The sequence below is a fragment of the Psammomys obesus genome, unplaced genomic scaffold, assembly GCF_907164565.1.
Source record: "Psammomys obesus unplaced genomic scaffold, mPsaObe1.curated_primary_1811, whole genome shotgun sequence".
NCBI classification, from domain to species: Eukaryota; Metazoa; Chordata; class Mammalia; order Rodentia; family Muridae; genus Psammomys; species Psammomys obesus.
Window position 1 is genome coordinate 49,739,305 of NW_026587216.1, and position 20,358 is coordinate 49,759,662.

Here is a 20,358-nt window from a genome sequence, read left to right on the forward strand (position 1 = left end):
TATATATTCTGGTTAAGATGTTTGGATTCAACAAAATACTCAGTTCTCGCAGGGAAGGGTTTTTGCTCTGAGAACTGCATTTATGTAACTTTACCCCTGTAGACGCTCACAGGCAACACTTTGCTGCCTTCTCTTCCCTAGCCCTCAGCTCATATGGGAGGTAGGGTAGGGTGTGGGTGTGGGTGAGAGGGGCAGGAGGAAGATCCTAAATGTCCAGTGGCTTCCTGTACTTGGACGGTGCGTGGCCTCCTTTATGGTTAGCGTTGCTTCTCTAATTCACCTTCCATTAGGAAGAAGTGGGAGGCGTTCTGAGGTACGTCTTTCTCTCTAATAGCAAAAGGAAAACCAAGCGCTGCCCTGTGTCATCTCCCCCCTCGGGCAGAGGTTCCCCCACACCCAGCAGAGAGCGGTGCACCCTCCCTCCCAGGGAGATGTCTAAGGCACTGAGTCTCTGGACTTTTTCCTTGGTCCCTTCCCCTGTCTTCTGCTCCTCCAAGCCCAGAGAGCAGAATGGAAGCTGGACCCTGCATGGGAGCTAACCTCACCGTGTGGTAGTTTTCTATGAGATTCTCTTCATGTTAACAAGCTTTGAGCTCTTAGGTTGTGACTGAACTTACGGAGGAGGGAGGGGAGAGGCAGTAAACCCCCAGGGTCTAACTCAGCTATCTGATAATCTGAGGGTTTTTTTTTTTTTTTTTTTTTTTTTTTTTTAGGTATACTTTATTTTGGCCTGAAACTTTAAAAATGGTTGGGTACAATTTTCTGCAAGGCAAAGGTGATGGAAAGCTGGCATTGTTATGTAACATGGCATCCTTTTGAAGCTCTGCTTTAGGTCTATTCAAATAAGCACACTAAGCTACAAAGTGGTTTTTCTTGCATTTGAAATCTATATAATTATATCCCACTTGCATTATAAAAGCTATTATTGAAGATGAATAATGCTTTTCTTTCTTATCTCCTTTGTTTTATACTGAGTGCTTAAGTTAGAGTCAATACTTGGAAACTGGTGCAAGAGGATTTCTCAGACAGGGAATCAAATTACTAGAATGAAATTGATTTTTATAACCTTGTTGCTTCTTCGGTGATACATACTGCCCCCTTATGGCCACCAGTGAAAACCTTAAGAGTCCTCTAAAACTATAGAGTAAGTGCAACACTCAACATTTTCCACACAAATCTGCTTCTAGGTTGCTCATAAATTATACATTTTAAACTTCAGTTTTTGTTTTTGTTTTTTTTTTTTTTTTGGTGCTGGTACTTGACCCCAAGGGCCTTGTGCATGCTGGTAATGCACAAGCACCCCAGCACTAAAGCCCATCTCTAGCCTGGGCTTGGCTTTTGACGTAATTTTACTATCCGAGGGAGATGGGGGACTTTTATTAGATGGCTTACAAGATGATGTGTGAAAGCCTGAACATGATGGCTGATTACAATGCCACAGATTCATTCCACTTTCATCCCTTTCTACCCAGTTTTAGCTGCAGAGAGGGCTCCTGTTTGGAAGGTTGGTGAAAGTTGATGATAATTGAAGAATTATATCGTAAGTTGCTACCCCTTTAAGATGGGATGTAAGTGAAAGACAGCAAGGGCATAGCTCCATGTAGAGAGAAGGTGGTTTTTTTTTAATTGAGATAGGGTCTTACTCTGTAATCTTGGTAGCTCGGAACTCAGAGAGATCCACTGGCCTCTGCCTTTGAGCTGGGATTAAAAGGTGTGCTACTATGCCTGGCAGTGAAAGGCATTCTTATGACTTGGGAGGCCACACTCTGAGACAGTTTGTAACTGTCTGTATATTATTGTTCATTTATGCCTTGGGCCTGACTTCATGTTAGGTTATGGTGAAAAGTATTTTTATCAAAACATCGGGGATCAGGGACTGGGGGTTATAGCTCAGAGTTTGAGTGCCCGCTTAGCAGGCACAAGGTATTGGGTTTTGTAAAAAGGAACTTTTATTCACCTGTTTCAGCTGTTGTCTAGGAGGCTTATTGTCTCCGTCTGCCAACCTAGGCCTAGTCCTGGGAGCTTCCAGCCTCCATGCAATCTAGCCTAGGCCTAGGATGTTTTCAGCCTCTGAGACTTATTGTCTAATAAGCTCACCCTTTCTTGTTCTTTCTGAGCTCTGGGCTGGCTGGTTCAACTCAGCTGTTTTGGCTCACACTCCTCTCCCAGCTAACTCATTCAATCTGGCTTTTCTCTTGGCCTCTGAATTGCTCTGCTTGTCCTCAAACTAACTCCAGCAATCTTTAATCTTCTGGCTCCTTCTCATTCTCTGGCTCATTCTGTCTTTACCTGTGTCTAACGCTCTCTCTCTGCAACCTGTCTCTCTAATACTGTCTCCTTTCTTTCTTTCTGCATTGCCCCTTTCGTAGCTTCCCTTTCCTTTTTCTTCTCCTGAGAGTTGGGCCTATCCTATTCAGTCAAATCTAATTCTGATTCATCACTTTTCTGCCCCTCAATTAGACATCACTTTTGAACATGGGTGCTTCCTTCTACAAACTAGCTTGACCTTCACTGTTTGGGATTAGAGGCCTGAGCCACCACGCCTGGATCTAAGCTTTCTTTACCTGAGATTTGTTCTATACCAGGCTGGCCTTGAGCTTATATCTGCTTGCCTCCATCTCCTGGACAGAGAGATCCAGCTGGATCACACAGATCTAGAAGGTCTTTGATGTGCTCTCTTGCCAGAGCAGGCATGTTCTGAATTAACGTTTCCCTACAGGGTTTGATTCAGTACTAAAACCAAACCAAACTGGATGGAAACTAAACAGGGATCAACAGTTTTTTCCCCCATTTCTTTCCTCCCTCTCTCCCCCCTGAATTTTTGGTCCACTTGAGACAGGATCATGTTATATGGTCTAGTGAGTTATGTAAACTGACAATCCTTATGCTGCAGCTTCCCAGTTGCGTGGATTACAGGCATGGGCAGCGAGGCTTGGCCTTTTGCCTGTTTTCTAGGTTTCCTTTAGAAGTGTTTGTGCAAGTTTTAAACCTTTAAATCTTTGACCCCATTTTTGTAGGAGAGATTAGACACCTTAGTTGTGATAAGGAAAAAGAAGTATCTTAACTTTCTGAAACAGATTTTCACATGATAAATTACTTTGCTTACCCAGTCTCCTTTCTCAATTGGCCTTTCCTGCTGACTCCAGTTAATAATTCATGACTCCTTGTGCACTGGGCTTCTTTCCAGTGAAGATAAAGGAGCCAGGAGCTCCTGATGAGAGGAGGGGCAGCTGCTTCATCCTCCTTCCTGAGTCCTTCTCTCCGTTTTCCTAAGTACATCATATTCCTTAGAAACGTCACATAGTCAGCATTGGCTCCGTGCAAAGCTGTTTTTCATTCCATCAATAACAACTAGAGTTCAGAGCACGCCCTCACCCTTCAGTGCCTCTCAGGCCGGAGGAGTTGAGTGAAGACAGTAAGCACCTGGCAAGCACCTCCTGGCGAGATGAAGGCAAGGACCCCAGGGGAAGTGGCAGCGAGATAGAGCCAAGTGACAACTGGGGTGACAGGCAAAGAAGCTGACAGTGAGGACGATTAGGATGTCCGGGTGGAGACGGCAGTGTCTATCCATGTTTGCAGCCAAGAAAGGTGTTCAGGGGAGCGTCCCAGTCTATTTGGGCTCCTGTAACTGAATAGCAGTCTGGGCAGCTTAGAAGAAGTTTGTATCTCACCAGGCAGGGAGACTAGTAATCTTGAGGCTGAGGTTTGGCAGATTCGGTGATTAGTGAGGGCCTATTTCTGGTCCACAAATAACTGTCTTCTTGTAAGGTCATAAAAGAGAAAGGATATGGACACTGTAGGGTCCTTTTATAAGAGCAGCGATCTCAGTGTTGAGGGCTCTGTCCTCATGACTCAAGTATGCTGAAGGCCCTGCTTCCTAACGCCACCATAGCTGCTTTAAATACAAGACGTTTGGCAACAAGAATGTTCAGTCTGTAGAGGGGGAGGGGAGGTTCATGCCCTTCTGTACACAGGAGATATACTGAGAGACGGTGCTTAGGAAAGGCCAGGCCACGGGAAGGGCCCAGGGCAGGGCCATATGATATGGTAATCTACAGACGCATCGGGCTGCATGTACAGTACAGCCTCCTGGGACACGCGGCCCGTGCGCACACCTGGGGGGGAGCCGGGAAGAAAACCCCCCGGGATTACAGAAGAACGGCTCCTGGGACTATGGCCCGGGTGAGTTGAAGCAAGCAAAAATGAATCCAGATCTGGAAAGGTAGTCTGCATTTCCTGAAGCTCTTCCATGTGGGGCTCCTGGTCCTCAGGACTGAGGTCTGGGTTAGGAATAGATTTGGCAGTCGATTTGAACTCCTGGGTGTGAATTAGATCAGCTCATGACTGTAGATTAAGCAGGTAGGAGAATAGAAGAGAAATAGATAGATAAAAGCCTTCAGGACATGGGAGAGGTGGGAGGGAGAGCAGCCACGGAATGCTAAAAGCAAGTTCTCAGAGAGGCCACAATGTCAGATGCTTGGAGCCTCAGCGAAGAGGTGCTGGGGAATTTAGCAGGTTGCTGACTTAGCCTGGGTGACAATTGTTTGGGTGGAGTCGCTCCCCATTCCTGGAATCCTCAGTGAGAGGCGTGTCCTCGTCTATAATGACATGGAAACACGTCCTCTGCCTTTCATAGCTAAGAGTAGCGATCCACATATTCTTTCTTTTGACAACTTTGACACTTTGCTGGATTTGATCTCTGAAGAGCTGTGTAGCCCTATATGGTCAGACATTGGGGACAGAAGAGAAGCAAAGGAATCAGGTGCAGAGCAGGGCCTGTGGAGACAGTCACAGATGTGCTTGCGAGGCCTTGAGGGTGTGAGGAGCTGCGTTTCGCTTCCGTAACCCATGCTTTCAAAGAGCTGACTTTTGGGACTGGAGAGATGTTTAGTGGTTGAGAGTGCTTGCTGTCCTTCCAGAGGACCCACACTCTCTGTTCCTAGCATGGCAGCATGGAACGGAGAACCCCATACAACAGCAGCTCCAGGGATCTCACGCCCTCTTTTGGTCTCACACGGAGTGCACTGGACCCTCTACAAACAACACAAACAAAGCAGCTGGGTGTGGTGCACACACTTGGAATCCCAGAGACAGAAATGCAGGGGCAGGCATGAGCCCAGCCTGGACACACCTGGCAAGCTCTAGGGCAGCAGAGACCCTGCCTGAAAAGGATGATGGGCAGGACCCGAAGAACCTGTAGCTCCACATTCCCATTCATTACATGTGGCCATGCTCCCTCCTGACACGTGCTCTTGTGTACACAGCGAACACATGCTTGTAGACATGCAAGCATGCAGGCACACACGTGCACACACGCACACACACACACACACACACACACACAAAGCAGGAAGGGGAACAGAGGGAGACAAGTGTAAGGGCTCCTTGCAGCTTTCCGAGTTCTGAATGAGTACAGTTCTCCTTCTTCCATGTCCTGTGTTCAAAGGGCTACGGAGGGTGGGAACCTTTGACCTCCTGCCACTGCTGCTGAACTGTGTGGCTTAGGGAGCTGCCTCTCCCACATCCTGCTACTCCACCCACGGTTAAGGCCTCGCCTTCTGCACATTCCCCGCTCTGGGGAGGACACAGAGGTCATGACGAGGTAGGAAGCTTAACCTTTCTGCAGCCCTCCATCCTTTATGACACTCACATCCCCTCCATCTCAGAAAATGAGGTCACTTCTCTCAGTGCCCCCTTCCAGCCTCACTTGCTGATCTTCTAATTTGCCCTCTGTGGTTTTTTCTAACATTGCCTTTACTCTAGAGATTTCCTTAGATAATCTCATCTCCCCTCATAGCTTTAACGCTCATGAGCATGCTCTTGCCCCCCAGGGGAAGCCTAGACTTGTCTCCTGAGTTCTTTCTACTTCTGAACATCTTCAGTTGGTGGGCCGCCCATCTTTCCTTTTCCAAATCCATTCCCCTGTGAGTGATACAGTCCTGAGTAGTGAAGTCCACTCAGTGACTAGCCCGGGAGAAAGCACCACTGTTGTCTCATCTCCGCCGCCTCCCGGACTCCTCTGCCTCAGTATTTCTGGGACACCTGTCTGTCGGGGTCTAGTCGTCTGTTTGTCTCTCTCACCCGCTCTTCTTGCGAGCCTTCCTCCCAGCGTTGCCCACGTCTCATCATGTTTCCCGTCCGTTTGAGACTTTCTGGCACTTAGCCTTTCCTTTGGGCGTTAAAGTGATTCGGCCTGGCCTCAGGCCTGCTGTGATCTGCTCCTTGGCACCCCTCCACCTCAGGTCTTAACAGCTTCCCCACACGTGTCTGGAGCCCAGCTATACTTCTGAACTCCTTGCAGGTCCAGGCAGCCAGTGTCTTCTGGCAGGTGCCTCTTGAGCTTCTTCCTGCTCATCCTCCAGCCATGCCGAGTAGCTAACTGGCTGACACACAACTTCTTTTCTTTCTATGTGAGCTTCCCAGCTTAAAGTCCCATGCTCCTCATCTTCAGGCATCAAGTGCCTCCTCTCTGATGCTCTACTTGTTTATGCTCAGTTTAGGATGAGGGTTTTTCCCTAAGACTACCGGCTTTCCAGATGATCAAAGTTGTGAACCACATTGTTGTGGTTCGAACTTCGAATCACAGTGCTCATGGTTCTAATGGAATGTGAAACCCATGTCTAGATTATTGCAGCTATGAAAAAGAGAGCTCAAGAAGGGTATGCGGTACTCACATTTACACAGAATTCAGAGGAATGGATGTGAGATAGTTTATATTAAAAGACCCATGAAATTCACTGCCCATATACGGTCAAATATTGCTGCGATGTACTTTTTTACTATTTTCAATGAAATTAATTTCTTCACTTTGCAGTACTTCAAGAGACTTACAAAAAAGACACACACAAAGAGTGTTCTATATTTAGAAGATAATAGGGAAGAATTAAATATGGTTGTAGGATGGAGAGTGCATTAAAATTAGGGCTTATTGCTGGGTGCAGTGGTATGTGCCTCTAATTCCAGCATCAGGGAGGCAGAGGCAGGAGGATCTCTGTGAGTTCAAGGCCACCCTCTACTCACAGAGTCAAGGACAGCCAAGGCTACACAGAGAAACCCTGTCTTGAAGAAAAAAAAAGAAACAAAAATAAATAAATAAATAAATAAATAAATAAATAAAGTGCATGTTAAAAAATTAGGGATTTTTAGTAAGAATTCAAGAATGATTAAAAACTTTAGATAAATCTATTTCTTTTCATTTTTTTAGTGGAGAGGACCTCAATAGAGCATAACTACACAAAATGCTAAAATTTCAGGGCTTTTTTATTTTTATTTTTTTTTCTGGAGCAAGAGATGAATGTTAGGGCCTGGCTCATGCTGGCAAACCCTAGACCACTGAGATATAAAAATGCCATTTCTTTGTGGCCACAATTTACCATCACCTTTTGTGTTTTTCTAATGATATTTTCTACCTCTCTGTTCTCTAAGAGGCGATTACTACCCATCAGCACACGCTGGGGGTAGGGGAACAACCGCTGCACTTTTCTCGTTCATCGTGAAGAGAAATTAAGATATTCCATGTGTATACTCTCACAGCTACACTCCTCTCGGAGAGAAGCCCTTTACTCTATACCTCATAACGGGGTTAGCTCTAGAAACACTTGGAGACTGCACAGTTAAGGGCAAGCCTCACTGTCTGCATGCGTTGCGCGGGAACGCTGGGCGGGCGAGTTTGCACGAGTACCACCCGCGGGAAAGGGACTCCACAGTTTCTTGGGTGAATATTTAAAGTCCTTGGAAACAGCCTGGGGGAGAGAGTTGATTTTTCTGGCAAACAAATAATTTACATATTTACTTATAATTTTAGACATATAGACAGGTGGACCTTCTTATTAACCTCTGTCCAAAAGGCAAAGAGCTGTCTTAAAAAATAACCCGGCCCCTTTCATCATGAAATGTAAAATTCATGCCACGTAGGAAACAGAAGCACAGGAGGGGGATGTGGCTAGCACGGAGCAGCTGCCTGTGGCGCCATCCTTAATCTCTAGGAGGGAATGACGCTCGCTTCCCATTGGATGCGCCCCTGCTGTACACCCTGTAGCGCTCGCCAGCCTCGCTAAAGGCTACCACCTCTGTAAGACAGCATAAGAGAAGGGCTGAGGAGCCTGAGGGCCGGTGGCTGGGACGGTTTGATTGAGCAGGATCACAGGACACCGTCACTTCTCAGAGAGCTCGTAAGTCTAGCCCCCGACTAGGGCTGCCTGCCCCTCACTCAGGCTAGACGCGCCGATGATTTGGTTCGTCCAGAAAGTACTAAATTCTGAACTGTGCTTTTGAAAGTGACTGCAGAGCTGCACATCTCTGATGCCCAGTAGTAACTTGTTTCCACACAATTCCAGGACGTTAGCTTATTGCCAGTGGGTGGACAATCTCAATGAGACCCGGAAGATGCTGTCTCTTAGTGGTGGTGGCCCCTTCAGTAACCTGCTCAGGTGGGTCCTGTGCCACATAACAAAAGGAATTGTGACGCGGGAGATGCACGGCCACGGCATTGGCCGCTTCTCGGAGGAAGAGATTTACATGCTGATGGAGAAGGACATGCGGTCTTTAGCGGGGCTTTTGGGTAACGTACCACACTTCTATACTTTCTGTGCTTACTGTTGCATGACTGGTTTCCCAGCTTGACTTGGTCGCGGTTTTCGCTCGCACGCGTAGGCCCCGTTTCCGCCACGCGACCAACGCCCCAGTTTCCTGCTGCCGTCTCTGGCAGTAGGCTTTAGTTCCCACACCGAGGCCCCGTGTGGGAACAGGTGGAGCACACTTCAGCATCAGGGCCTGGCTGCAGGGCATGCTGGCTGTGCGGTGAGGACAGGGTGAGTCTGAGCAAGGAACCTCCTCTATTCATAAACAGGTCTGGTTGTTTGAAAGCACACCTGTACGTAAAGTTAGACCGGCGTGGAGAAGATCCGGGTTCTAACGCGTCGTGTGGGTGTTGACACTTGTCGTCTTATGCTGTTCATTTTGCTGTGAATCCTTAGTTTTCTTCTTCCTAGCATGTCTCATCCCAGATTTTCCATTTGTTGCCCGTCTCGGGGTAAATTGTGTTTAGGGAGCTCCTTAGAGCAGTGCAGAACCTTAAATGCCCATGAGCTAGTGAAGGGGACATATTTCATTCACCAGCTGGCTGCAGAGAGCCTGGGCTGCTGTGGCCCCACACTGGGCGAGCTTGGTTCTCGGCTGTGACAATTCGAAAAGAGACTGTTGAAAGCACCGCTGTGGATGTGAATCAGCGGCCTCGGACGTGGGGCTGTTGAGGGGCCAGGCGCTCGGCGGGACTTGTGGTGTTATTTTCAGAGCTTGGTTTTGTTCTCCAGTCCTGGCACTGGTTGCTCCATCTGTCGTCATCCGCATCCCAGAGCGTGTTAAGTTCCTTGCCTCCTTGAGGAAGTAGGATATGGGGTTTGCTTTGTTGAAACCTCCTGGGTGCTGTGGAAGTGGAGGCTCTGTGGACATACCCTGTCTTGCAGAATGATCTACACTGACCATACCTTATTGTTCCACATTCCAGATCTTTGCGAGTCTGGAGTCCTCCCTTGAAATCCATTTGGTGCCTTGCTCTAGAAATTGTGCTCTATGGGCTCTTGGCCTTAGACGACCAGCCCTTGGCTGAGTCCTTCCTTAACAGTGCCTGGCCTGTTTCTGATTTATAACTCTTCCTCTGTAATTTATGCTGTTGAAAGCCTCAGCAAACCCAGTTGATTCCAGAGTTGTTATGGCAAAAATTATGCCAGTATAAAGCCTTTTTAAACAGTTGAACAGCACTGAAGTAATATTCTTCAGTATTACGTCACTAGAGTGTTTCTTGTTGAGAGAAGTTTAGAGTGCAGGGTGACGGCAATAATGAAACCTGACCCTTTCTCTAAGTACCCAAAGATGAGGCCAATGCTTTGCTCCCAGTTTTGGGGAGACAGGAGGGAAATGCCTCAGTGATGGGTGAGCTGGAAGCCTCGTGTTGCCCTTAACTTGTTCACTGCAGTTTCAGACATCAGTGGCTGACTATGGTCTGAATGGGAAGCCCACTTCATATTTGTAAGTTTTAACTTAGGTGCTGTTCTGAGTGCCAGTGATGGATTCTCTCGGCCCTGCGCTGTCTAGTCCAAGGCATGTGCGAATCCTTGCTGTCTAGCAAGCCCACAGCACAGCAATGTTCCTCCCACCTAGTGGCCCAAGATCCACTGCTGTGGGCGTTACCGTGCCTATGTTGAAGTAACCTTTGTTTTCCTCAATCACAGAATTTTCACTTAACTTCATCAGGAATATTGTTTTCTAGGAAAAATGTTTGGTACAACATTTTTTTTCTGACTTTTAAATTTATCAAATATATAAGTTTGGGAAGGTTCAGAAAAGCACAGAGAAGGAAAATAAGTCAAAATAATTTTACAACCTATTGCTAACCAAAGTACTATTTGATGCTAACCATATGATGGCCAACATTGTAATACTTTTATACATAATTTTGAAACATAATTTTGAATATGTACATAGTTATTTTCCTTTTCTTCTATTTTTCCATTATTAAGTATTCTGTACCATGTGACTATATGCCTATATCATACTTGATGCTGGAAAAACATATCAGACAAATTCCGCTTTGCCTACTGCTTGTCTTGTACATTTGTTCTGTTAATTCTGAGTCTACAGATACATTCAAAAGCAAACAGAAAATAAGACAGTATGAGAATAAGATTTGTACAGCTGTGCCTAGTATTGACCAAGTGATTCCCAGATGCGACCATTAGCTGTGTATGCAGTCAAAGAGAGTAGAGATCATGGCATCCGGAACAAAGTCAGGTGACATTACCCATTGGATGAGGAGCCCAAAGCATTCAGGGATAGAGTCACACAATTAGGTGGCAGTGAGATGGGGGTCAAATCCAGATGTTGTTTTCTAACTGCCGAGCGCTTGCATGGCTTCCGGGACCTTGACTGGGGTGAATAAACAGAGGTCAGACACACAGAAAGCTGGGACTGGGTGGTCTGTGCTCTCTGATGGAGAAGCCACAGTCTCTGGGAGCTCAATGTGCTTATTATATAGAATTGAATAAGGAAGAGGGTTATGGCATATAGTTGAGTCAAGGACACAAGGTTAAGTAATCATGGAAGGCACAGTCTATGGGAAAGCCGCCTCAGGCTGTAACTATGGGGTGAGCAGACAAAGCTATGGTGGACATTTTCTGCACACACGATCAACACCTACACAGAACCAGGAGGGAAGGGCTTTCCCCTCCCACGGGGCTGAGAACTGGGCTCCTTGACATGACCGTGCCCGTGTTAATAGCACACATCCTCAGGACTTCACTGGCTCCTACTACCCAACTACGACCCCAAGTTTCCTCATGAACTTTGGGTGAATTTTTATTTCAGGGTGGCCTCTTTGAACATTTCTTGAAGTAGACAAAGCCTGGGCTGCCAAATTGAGAAGTGGTGTCTAAAGTCATGTTTGAGAATGTTTTATTTGCTTGCTTCTAGAAGTGGACTTAAAATGATTTCTAGTTGTCTTGGAATGTAGCCATATGGTAGAGCACCTGTCCAGTGTAAGACCCGGGGCTCCACCCCAAAGCACTGCAAACAAAACAAGTGTAGACATGTTTGTAAGTTATAGTTACACCCTTCATTGAGAGGCATGCTCCCAAGAGCCTGCCCAGGTAAGAGCCAAAGGATAAATTGGACTTATAAATGGAAATGAGAAGTGCTGATTTCCGGAAAGCATCACTTGCTTAATAAAAAATTTATTGTGCATTTTTTAGTGTGAAGTACTTCTTTTGAGCATGAAAATAGCTTAGGGTTTCTTTGGTCTTCAGTCCTTGTGGATATCAGGTTTGTACATTTGTAAGAACCACATCTATTGGCTACATTAATGAGGCACCTGTGGTCTTGATTATTTAATGAAGGGTAAACAATGTAAAGTAGGGGTGTCCTGTCAGAATCAGCTCCCCGAGGCCCCCCCCCCGTTGTAATGTGGTGCAGTTTTACAAAATAGTTATGTGGTATTGTTGGATAAAAGGAATCATTCAATTAAGGAGTCATTCAGTTCTGTTTGTCGAGTAAAAAGGTGCTTGGCTGGTCACCTAGTTCACAGTTATGGCGCGTATAGAAGACTGAAATATTTTCAAAGAAAAATATGGACACACATTTGTGATGAGAAATAGAAAACCTCTACCCCTTGTGGGCTAACTAACCACCTTGTGGTTCTCAGACCGTCCTAGTTCCAGAACAACACTGCAATCTAAGCAGATTTCACAGTGTTGAATACTGCTAAATGTCCTTATGAATGTGGAGGTGGTCACCTTACGTGTGTGTGTGTGTGTGTGTGTGTGTGTGTGTGTGTGTGTGTGTGTGTATGTGTGGCAGGGAGGGGTGCTGGGATGGGCCCCAGTTTCCTCTTTAGAATTTCTTTTGGCTTCTCAGGCTCATGGTGGAGTAATAGGCTGCTGGCTGTGGGAATTGGATTTGGTGATCATCCATCTGACCAGAATGTGCGTCTCTGGTCATGAGGAGCCTGCGTAGACTACTCTGATATAGTGCTTCTGTGCTTTCAATTGGACATCTGTGGTCCTCGGTGGTGATGCTGCCATCATCTCAATGGAAAGTAGAAGAATAATTATAAATGGAGCTTGTTTGTGGGATGGAAACATATATCGGGAGACTACTGAAATCCAGTTTCAGGTATGAGGACCAGCATAGGTGGTAGTTAATAGTGTCAGTCTGTCAGTCTGCACACAGTTAGCAGACACCCAAGAATAACCTCAGGATTTGTGGATCTAAGAATTAATTCTGAGCAAAAACATTAACTTGTGAATCCCTTTTCTTTTAGTTATAGTTTCATGTAGTCAAGTCTGTCCTCAAACTCACCATATAGCAAAGCCTGGTTTTGAACTCCTGATCCTCTTGCCTCTAAGTCCTGAGTGTTGGGATTACAGTCATGTGCCATCCTGAACAGCTTAAACTATGAATACATTTAAAGGACAGAAAGAGTAACAGGCTCAACTGCTCCTTTCAGACCCATTTCCATGGCTAGGTGCACAGTAGGAGAATGTGTTTGCAAATCCATCCATCCATCCATCCATCCATCCATCCATCCATCCATCCAAAGCAGTTCTTCTGATAGAAGAGATGTGCACTGATTAGCATGCTGAGATCTCTGTGAAGGGCTTAAGAGTCAGTGATGAACAAGTTTGGCCCATCTCTGAATTACTAGGCTGTCACAATAAGAAATATTGTTGGTAAACATTTATAAAATCATATATGTGTGAGGGGTGCCTCCATGAAGAACAGTAAGCAAAGAGGGCCATTTTCAGGGGAGTGATTTTGGGCAGCTTATGGTTATCCCAGACTTCTTCGGTGGGGCAACATTTAAACTGAATGCAAAAACATAAGCCAGATAGCCAGGTGTGTGTGTGTGTGTGGTGTGTGTGTGTGTGTGTGTGTGTGTGTGTGTGTGTATGTAGGGAGGGGAGGACTATGACAGTGAATTGAATAGTGAGGGATAAGAAAGGAACATCATGTGGAAAGATCTAGAAGTAAAATGCAGCTGGGAGCTTTCAAAGACTGAAAAGGTGGCCAGTGCAGTTAGAGATTTCACAAGGGCAGAGGTGTCAGGAGGCAGAGGTGGTTAGGGCTGAGAACATTCGGGGTTTATGGTCATGTACGTAATTTTTGTGCCTCTTGTCTGATAGTGAAGGAGACCATGAGCAGTTTAACCTAGAATTGAGAACTGATGGGCTGGTCAGCAGACAAAGGTCCGTGGTCCCAACCTAATGAACTGAGTTTGATCCCCAGGGTCCAAAGGGTGGGGAAAACCAACTCTTAAAAGATTCTCTGCCCTGCAGACTATCAAAGCAGACGGTGAGAACTATGGCCAACTGTTGGGCAGAGTGCTTGGAATCTTATGTAAGAAGTGGGAAATAGTAAGAGCTGGAGAGGACAGGAACTCCACAAGGAGAGCAACAGAACCAGAAAACTTGAACACAGGGGTCTTCCCAGAGACTCATACTCCAACCAAGTACCAGGCATGGAGATAACCTAGAACCCCTGCACAGATGTAGCCCATGGCAGTTTAGTGTCCAAGTGGGTTCCATAGTAATGGGAAGAGGGACTGTCTCTGACATAATCTGATTGGCCTGCTCTTTGATCACCTCCCCCTGAAGGGGGAGCAGCCTTACCAGGCCATAGATGATGACAATGCAGCCACTTTTGATGAGAACTGATAGACTAAGATCAGAAGAAAGGAGAGGAGGACCTCCCCTATCAGGATACTTGGGGAGGGGCATGTGTGAAGGGGGAGGGAGGGTGGGATCGGGAGGGTAGGAGGGAGGGGCTTATGGGGGGATGCAAAGTGAATAAAGTGTAATTAATAAAACAAAAAGGAGACACCAAAAAAAAAAAAAAAAGATTCTCTGACACATGTGTGGTGACCCATGTACCCCCACACACTGACACACAGATTGAGAAAAAATTACGGTGAAAATAAAGTAGGAATGTTGCATACATTGTTTTATGTTTAGTGTGGACCTTAGGTGTGGAATGCTGTGTTTGAGAAACACTTGAGTGGAGATGGAGTATGAGGTAAAGGGAGCCTCCTGTTAGTGGCTAAAAGTTGTACTGGAGCAGCTGTGTAGTTATTTGGGACAAAATAAATGCAGTTCTGCTTCCATGTTACAGAAGACAGGTTGGTGGATGCGGTGGGGAGTGCTGTTTGGTCACAAGCCTACAGAAGTTAGCTTTTCTAGCGTTGAGCTGAGGAGTGGGCGTCAGTGCGAGGAGGTGGGTTGAGGTGTGTGGGCGGCTGGAGGCGGGAAAGGATGAGTGTGGTACTGCCGGGACACAGCCAGTCACTTGCCTCCAGACAGGTAGACTAACCTGAACGCCAAAAGAGGTGAGGAGGTTTCCAGAAAGCTCTTTTATGTCTTTAACCAGCAAACAGGCTAACACTGCAGTTGAGTATTTTGGACTCTGGTCTTGTTTCAGTTTCGTGCACTTGTTAATTAGGTGCTGTGCTGAGTCTACGGAACACAAAGGGCATCGGGCAAGGTCTGTACTCTCCAGATGCTTAGAATCCAGCTGCAAGGCCTAGTGTCACGGTGTTCGAAGACGCCCTGTCTCATCTCAGAATCTCCTCACCATCATTTAGAAATTGGGAAAAGTCAGCCAAGATGGAGATCAGAAACTGCTTACAAAGGGGTAGGGGCAAATAGATTAGGATAATGACTGAAAATCCTTAGGTGAGTTACCAAGGACGTGGCTGGCAGGTTCACGGCAGGTTGAGCGACTGTCCCGGTAATGTTAGCTAGCTGATAGTGACACCGTCCAGTTCTCTAGGGACAGTGCCCTGTCATGTTCAGTTCTTTTCTCAATGATCTGCTCACAACTTTGGAGAAATTGCTTTTCCAGTGACACTGGGTGGAAAAGTCAAGAATCAGAGTTTCTAAGCATAATAAGATGAAACCTGGATGGATAAATGCTCAATGTTGTACTTAGGCCCAGTACATTGTGCTTATTCAGAGTGGTGCGGACCCATATAGCGAGGAGTACCGAGAGACTTTAGTTATTTCAACCTTGGTATGTTCCCAGCGTCACAGAAACACTCACAGCTTAGTCTGGGTGGCTGAAGATGAGACGGCCCAGGGAGCAATGTGCCTGCTGGAAGGCATCATGGTATCATGGCAGTTGGGCCGCTCTCACATTAGGCCTTTAGGCCTTGCCCGGGCACTGCCCGGAACACATTATTTTCAGTGAACATGATGAAGAAAGCCTCATAGCTGGGCAGTGAGGACCAAAGAAAAAACAGTTTGTATCTGTACACCTTAAGCACACCCAGTGTATGCTGTGAATGCAGGCCAGCTGGCAGGAATAAAGACGTCGAAATGACTGTGTTCGTCAATAAGCCAAAAAGAGAAGATCCACATAGAGAAGAAGAAAATAATAGCCATTAAAGGGAATATTCTGGAACCTCACAGCAGTGCGTCATAAAACGGGCTTTGAGTGCTCGCCCCACTGCCGAGACGTGTGGAAAGGTAGCCTCTAGCCGACTCTCTCTCAGACCACAGGAGATGTATGTAGGCTGGTGGGCAGCCGGCCGCACGGCCCCATGCCAGCTGGTATGCCAGCATTCCCAGCAGGATCTGTGAAGAGACAGCTTTTAACGCTGAAGGTGGTGCTTTTTTATCATCTGTGTAAGCTCTATATTCCCACTGATCAATCTGTGTAATTTGTTTATTTGCTGACTTGTCTGAAATCTGATATGGGTTAGGAGTGGGGATTTACGCACTGAGGGACAGGAAGACTGGGTTGGAGACAGATGCAGGGGCACGTGAGGGCCCTGGGCCTTGGTGCCATTGTAGGAGAGACACTGTCGTCTGTCCTTAGGGAGGGGATGGAATTAGAACAAATCAGGAGTATTTCAGGCTGTTGAGGAAGTGACCTTGACTGGGTCTGTTCCCATGGTATTTAGGCTGGATTTTCCTTGCTTTTCCTTGCTATCTCCAAGAGTAACAGATATAAAAAATCTGTTACTCTTGACTTTAGATTGAAAAATTAATAAACATCTGTAATAGCTCTTTGCCTTTTAACAATTAACAATCTGCTGATTCCAAATTGTGCTGTATATATCCTTCTCAGTGTGGGCCGTCCACTGGAGCATGAGTGACCTACCTAGAGCAGCAGCCTAAAGAAAAGTGACCCTCCTCCCCAGAAGACAAACTCCCTAGCTCCTCAGCTGTGGGTGGAGGCTCATGCATTCCTCTCCCATCCACCCTAGGGTGCCGACTGGCTGGCTCCTGGGTAGGAACCCACAGCTGTGAGTTCAGGAGCGTGCAGCCCTTCCATGTCCGAAAGGCACTGTTTGGCTCCTGCCCTTCCTGACCTCATCTGGCTCTGACAAGTCTTTCCACGATGCCTCTGAGCCTCGAGGAAGGCGTGCGGCACAGATTCCTCATTTGTGGCCGAGCACTACCCAGTCATGTGTTCTTGTACGCTGTTGTGACTTTCTGCAGGAGCCACCGTCCTCCGCCTATTGACATTTCTCTGATGAGCTGGGAGCTGCACTTCTATGTGCATGAATTTAGAGGGCAGATGATACTGTGCCCATTTAGGAAGATTTAAAATTATATTTATTTCATTTGCTCTGTGGGTGTGTGTGCGTGCGCAATATGCGAAGGTCGGAGGACCACTTGGTTTGTGATACTTGGTTCTGTCCTCCGCCGTATGGGAGTCGGAGACGGAGCGCAGGTCCTGCGGTGTGGTGACAAGCGCCTTAGCCGGCGGGGCCTTCCCGCTGGCCTCTACCTGCGGGCTGTTTGTGGTGTGGGCTATAATGGGACCTCCAGGACCGGCTAGCCGTTGACTAAAGGCATGCAGACTTCAAACGTTGTATTATAACTTGGGCCTTAGCTTGCGCCACCTCCCAGCTTCGTCATCTCACGTAATGAACCCGACTCCTCTAATCCAGGGCCTGCCGTGCGCCCGGTACCTCTCTCTCACTCAGTGCCCGCACGTGTTCCTGTCCCAGTCACGCTGGGGAGCGTGGCTGGCTCTTCTCCCGGCACCCTCTCTCAGCCCCGGTGCCCGCTTTGCTCTCCTGCCCAGGTGCTGGCGTCAGCTCCTTAGTAAGCCAACCAACAGGTCAGGGAAGAGGACTGCCAGAACACGCTGCCGGCGCTGAGCCGTGAGAGGGGCAACGCCGAAGTCCGGGCGGTCCTCAGCCATCTGCAGGCACAGGATTAGCAGCGGAAGATGCGGCGGGAGGCACCTCACACACTGCACGGAAAGGCTGGAAACAGCGGACGCGTTTCAGGCAGGACTTTTAGTAGTACCTTAAGGCGCTCTGGCTGCACACATCTTCCCAGGCGATTCCGAAGAGCAGTCCAGCCGGAAGCCACGATTCCGCCTGGGCCTCCTGTTTTGGCCGACTTTTGGAACCTGCTTAATGAGGCCCTGCACTGAGGTTCCGAAACATCCCCTTCAGCATTCTCTTCCCCACGGTGGTTCCTTTGCAGTCAGGCTGGTAAGGCTCTTCTCTACACCCCCCTCAGCTGAGGTTCGGAGGGGCTAAGAACGGGTGTGGGCCGTTCAGGCCTTGTTAGTACACAAGTAAGAAAAGCACTGATGAGGCTCCCGCGTTTTCCGTTCTAAATGGAACTCTGGTGAGAGCGTCACTCTTCAAAGGGCCGCACTGGGAATCTGCTCAGTGACTGAAGGGCAAGTGATTTATGTAAAAATCAAGGCTTTCCTACCCCAGCTCTAGCTCCCAGATGTATTTATAAGCTTCAAACACTACAGCTGGGCAGATACTCGGCTATTCTAACCTATGTTGGCCTTGTCTACTTTCAGCGAAGTGTCCAGTTACCTGCCGTACTAGTCTTGTTCACCCATGTCCTCATGTTGACCCTCCCTGTAACAACCTCTCTCTGCTCTCCACTTGGGGACCTTCTCACTGGGATCAGAAGTCCCACGTTAACTCTCTCCCCTTGCTGAAGGCCAGTCAGCTCTCTATTAAGCAATCAGAGATGATGGAGAACAATTTCTATATAACATTGAGACAGGAGACCCTTCATAGATATGCCAATGCCAATGTCCAGGCCAGCTCTCTCAGTACAGAAATCAGCATTTGAATACATATATTGAGTGATAACTAGATTGTGTGCTGCTCGCTGGTGGAGAGACTACTAGATGATAGACTTAGAAAGTACTAACTCTGAGCTGCCATGGGCTATATCCTAGCAGGGGTTCTAGGTTATATTCATATGTGGTCCTTGGTTGGAGAAACAGTCTCATGAAAGACCCCTGTGCCCTGATATATTTAGTCCTTGTGGAGCTCCTGTACTCCCCAGGTCTTACTAACTCCCCCTTCTTTCATATGATTCCCTGCACTCTGCTTCCATTGTTCTGTAGTCTCTCCTGTAGGCTCATCTCACACGTTAGCTCTGCAGCTCACAGGCCTCTGAAGCAAGTGCTGGTCTCTTACTGTTTTAGGTGATCCCCTGCTGTTGTGTGTAAAAGCCACTAGACCCTGTGGGCACTTTACTGCGCCAGGTGCTGTTTCAGAGTACTGACTGCTCACAGTGGCCCTGTCCATGAGCAAGCCAGGAAGGACAGGCAGCTAGGGTTTGGGTTTGAACCTAGCGAGTAAGGAGCAAACTAGGAGAAGGCAGCAACCATTGCTGAGCACACTGTAAGCTTTACTTATGAGTGCTCTCTGGCCTTTCCGGTTCATTACCTATTGTTAGATTCAGATTTGGTCCTCTCACTCTGCTCGTCTCGCACTGCACGCTGGCACATTTACCTTCCACAGGGTTCTCTCAGTTTTCTAGCTCTTCACGTGGATGTCTGTCCTTCCCCCAGTGGAGCAGATCATCAGTCAGGCCCCGTGTGTCACCTTCCCATCAGATCAGCACCCCGTGACCTCCCCTGGAGGATGGCAGCCTTAGCCAGTCATTTGCTCAAGGTGACCAGAAACTGCTTTCCCTGTCTTGTCTGCCTTCTGGCTTCAAGCCCTTTAGCTGTCTCTCCCTGCCTTCTTTCTAATTTCATTTTTCTTCAGTTCTTGCTTGCTGTATCCCATCAGCATCTGTCATGTTTCATAACCACACCCAACTTAACCTTCAAGCACATTTCTTAGCTGTTTTGGAACCTTGAATTGTTTTCCTTTAAGAATATGCATTTCTAGGTTTTTGTTAATATTCCTGTGGAAATGTCATTTCCCCAGAGAGGCCAACCCTGACGGTTTGTCTAAGCAGTTGACAGTGACCCCTCATCAGATCCCCGTACTTTACCTCTCTGAATGCCACTCGCCACACTATCGACTATTTTTATTTGGTGATTATTTGTAGTTACTCCCTGTGATGGAAACTCCGTGAAAGAATTTATCTGTTCTCTTCACCTCTGGGTCGCAAGCTGCCAGAACTGTGTTTTGTACAGAATCAAAATCACGTCGCCAAGGGCTGCACTCACAGTGCACACAGCCAAGAGGAAGTTCAGTGTCTAATACATACCTTTATATGGAGCACAATTAAAAATACTGTGTGTGTTATGAACATACTCATATGCTCCAGTGTGTACAAGAATTAACATAAGAACTACGAACCTAAGTTAGACATATGTCCAAATAGTGGTGTAATGACAGCTTTAGGTAGGGATGGTGAGAAGGAACGAGAGTAGAGACTGTTTTCATTAATCTTCACCAAAACCATCTGACAGCAGGCATTATTCTATTATAACGAGTGATATAGTTCGGTCTGGTTTGTAGATGGGGAATGGAACCAGGACCCAAGGGCCTGGCTGTAGGTGCTTGGTAAGTGGCCGCTCACAGAGACGCCAGTAGACTTCATTGTCAGAGCTCTCACCAAACTCTGCCATCTCCTAACT

General features: G+C 47.1%; 1 protein-coding gene across 1 annotated transcript in view; it reads left to right on the forward strand.

The window, feature by feature from the left end:
* Positions 1–20,358, forward strand: part of Faxc (failed axon connections homolog, metaxin like GST domain containing) — a 58,917-nt gene that overhangs the window by 15,851 nt on the left and 22,708 nt on the right. The window contains exon 4 of the mRNA XM_055603335.1: positions 8,337–8,560. Within this exon, the coding sequence (XP_055459310.1) occupies positions 8,337–8,560 (224 nt within the window). The remainder of the gene's footprint in view (positions 1–8,336; positions 8,561–20,358) is intronic.